Source organism: Sphaeroforma arctica (assembly GCF_001186125.1).
Source record: "Sphaeroforma arctica JP610 unplaced genomic scaffold supercont1.8116, whole genome shotgun sequence".
Taxonomy (NCBI): domain Eukaryota; class Ichthyosporea; order Ichthyophonida; genus Sphaeroforma; species Sphaeroforma arctica.
The window spans coordinates 1-1293 of NW_014032442.1; the positions used below are offsets into that span (position 1 = coordinate 1).

At 41.8% G+C, this 1293-nt stretch overlaps 1 protein-coding gene across 1 annotated transcript; it reads right to left on the minus strand.

Moving 5' to 3' along the window:
* Positions 1-857: 857 nt before the first annotated feature.
* SARC_16459 (hypothetical protein) lies at positions 858-1084 on the minus strand (the record flags this gene model as incomplete). The annotated part of the gene is made up of 1 exon (XM_014289439.1): positions 858-1084. A coding segment is annotated over one exon (227 nt), but the record flags the coding sequence as incomplete, so codon positions are not given.
* Positions 1085-1293: the final 209 nt, after the last annotated feature.

Sequence of the window (1293 nt, forward strand, 5' to 3'; positions counted from 1 at the left end):
ACACACACTACACTACACACACACACACACTATATATATATATATATATATATATATATATATATATATGTGTGTGTATAGTATATATATATATATATATATATATATATTATGACATACTCTTTCCACGCCTGAGACATCCATTGCTGCGCAGCGGGGAGCCCATCACAGCCAACGACAGCTGTCTGGTCGTCTATTTGACTGAGTTCGTCCGTTATAATGCGCTCATCGCTTATAGTGTGCATGTGTGCAACCTTCTCATTGGCAGACACGGTGACATCCATGAACATCTCATCAATAGACGCTTTCTCTAGTACTCCCTGTGTGCCCAGGTTCTCTATTACCAGCTTGAAGATCTGCAACGGAAGAACAGCAATATGCTATTAAAGTACCTGACACAACGATTGTGTGAATGTATATACATGCACACATACATATATATATAAACATGGCTAAACTTCTCGTCTGCCCAAACTACCAACGCCCTGCAGGCTAGTGATATCCTGAGTTCCTTGCTCTGTGCGCATTCCCCACTATCTCGTGCAATTGGACCCCTGGATGTTTTTATTTATCTGTATAACACTCACCCCAACACTCCAATTGCTACGTACAACGTATCTGTGAATCACACCACTGACTAAAACAAGGCCCTAAATGATATCGCTACAGAACCCCCACATACCACTACGCTCTTATTAAGGTGTATGCTGGGTTGGGTGAAGATGCAAAGTATCTCAATGTTATCGCTACATAACTAACACACCTCTGTACTCTTATTCCTGTGAGGTTAGCCTCAATTAAACACACCTCTGTACTCTTATTCCTGAAGATAGTGAGGTTCCCTTAATTAAACACACCTCTGTACTCTTATTCCTGAAGATAGTGAGGTTAGCCATAATTAAACACACCTCTGTACTCTTATTCCTGAATATAGTGAGGTTAGCCTTGCCGTGCTCCTCGGGGACCGCAAACAGGTTCAGTTCAGGGCACAACTTCTTCGCATCATCTCCACGAGAGCCTCTAGCCAACCCGTCGCAAACAACAGGTGCACATGTAGTATGAGGGTATGTATGTGCGTATGTGGCTATTAATAGAACACCACAAACTATTAATAGAACATTGCCACAAACAACGGGTGCACATGCAGTATGAGGGTATGTATGTGCGTATCTGGCTATTAATAGAACACCACCACAAACTACTAATAGAACACTACCACAAACAACGGGTGCACATGCAGTACAAAGGTATGTATGTGCGTATGTGGCTATTAATAGAACAAAACCACAAACT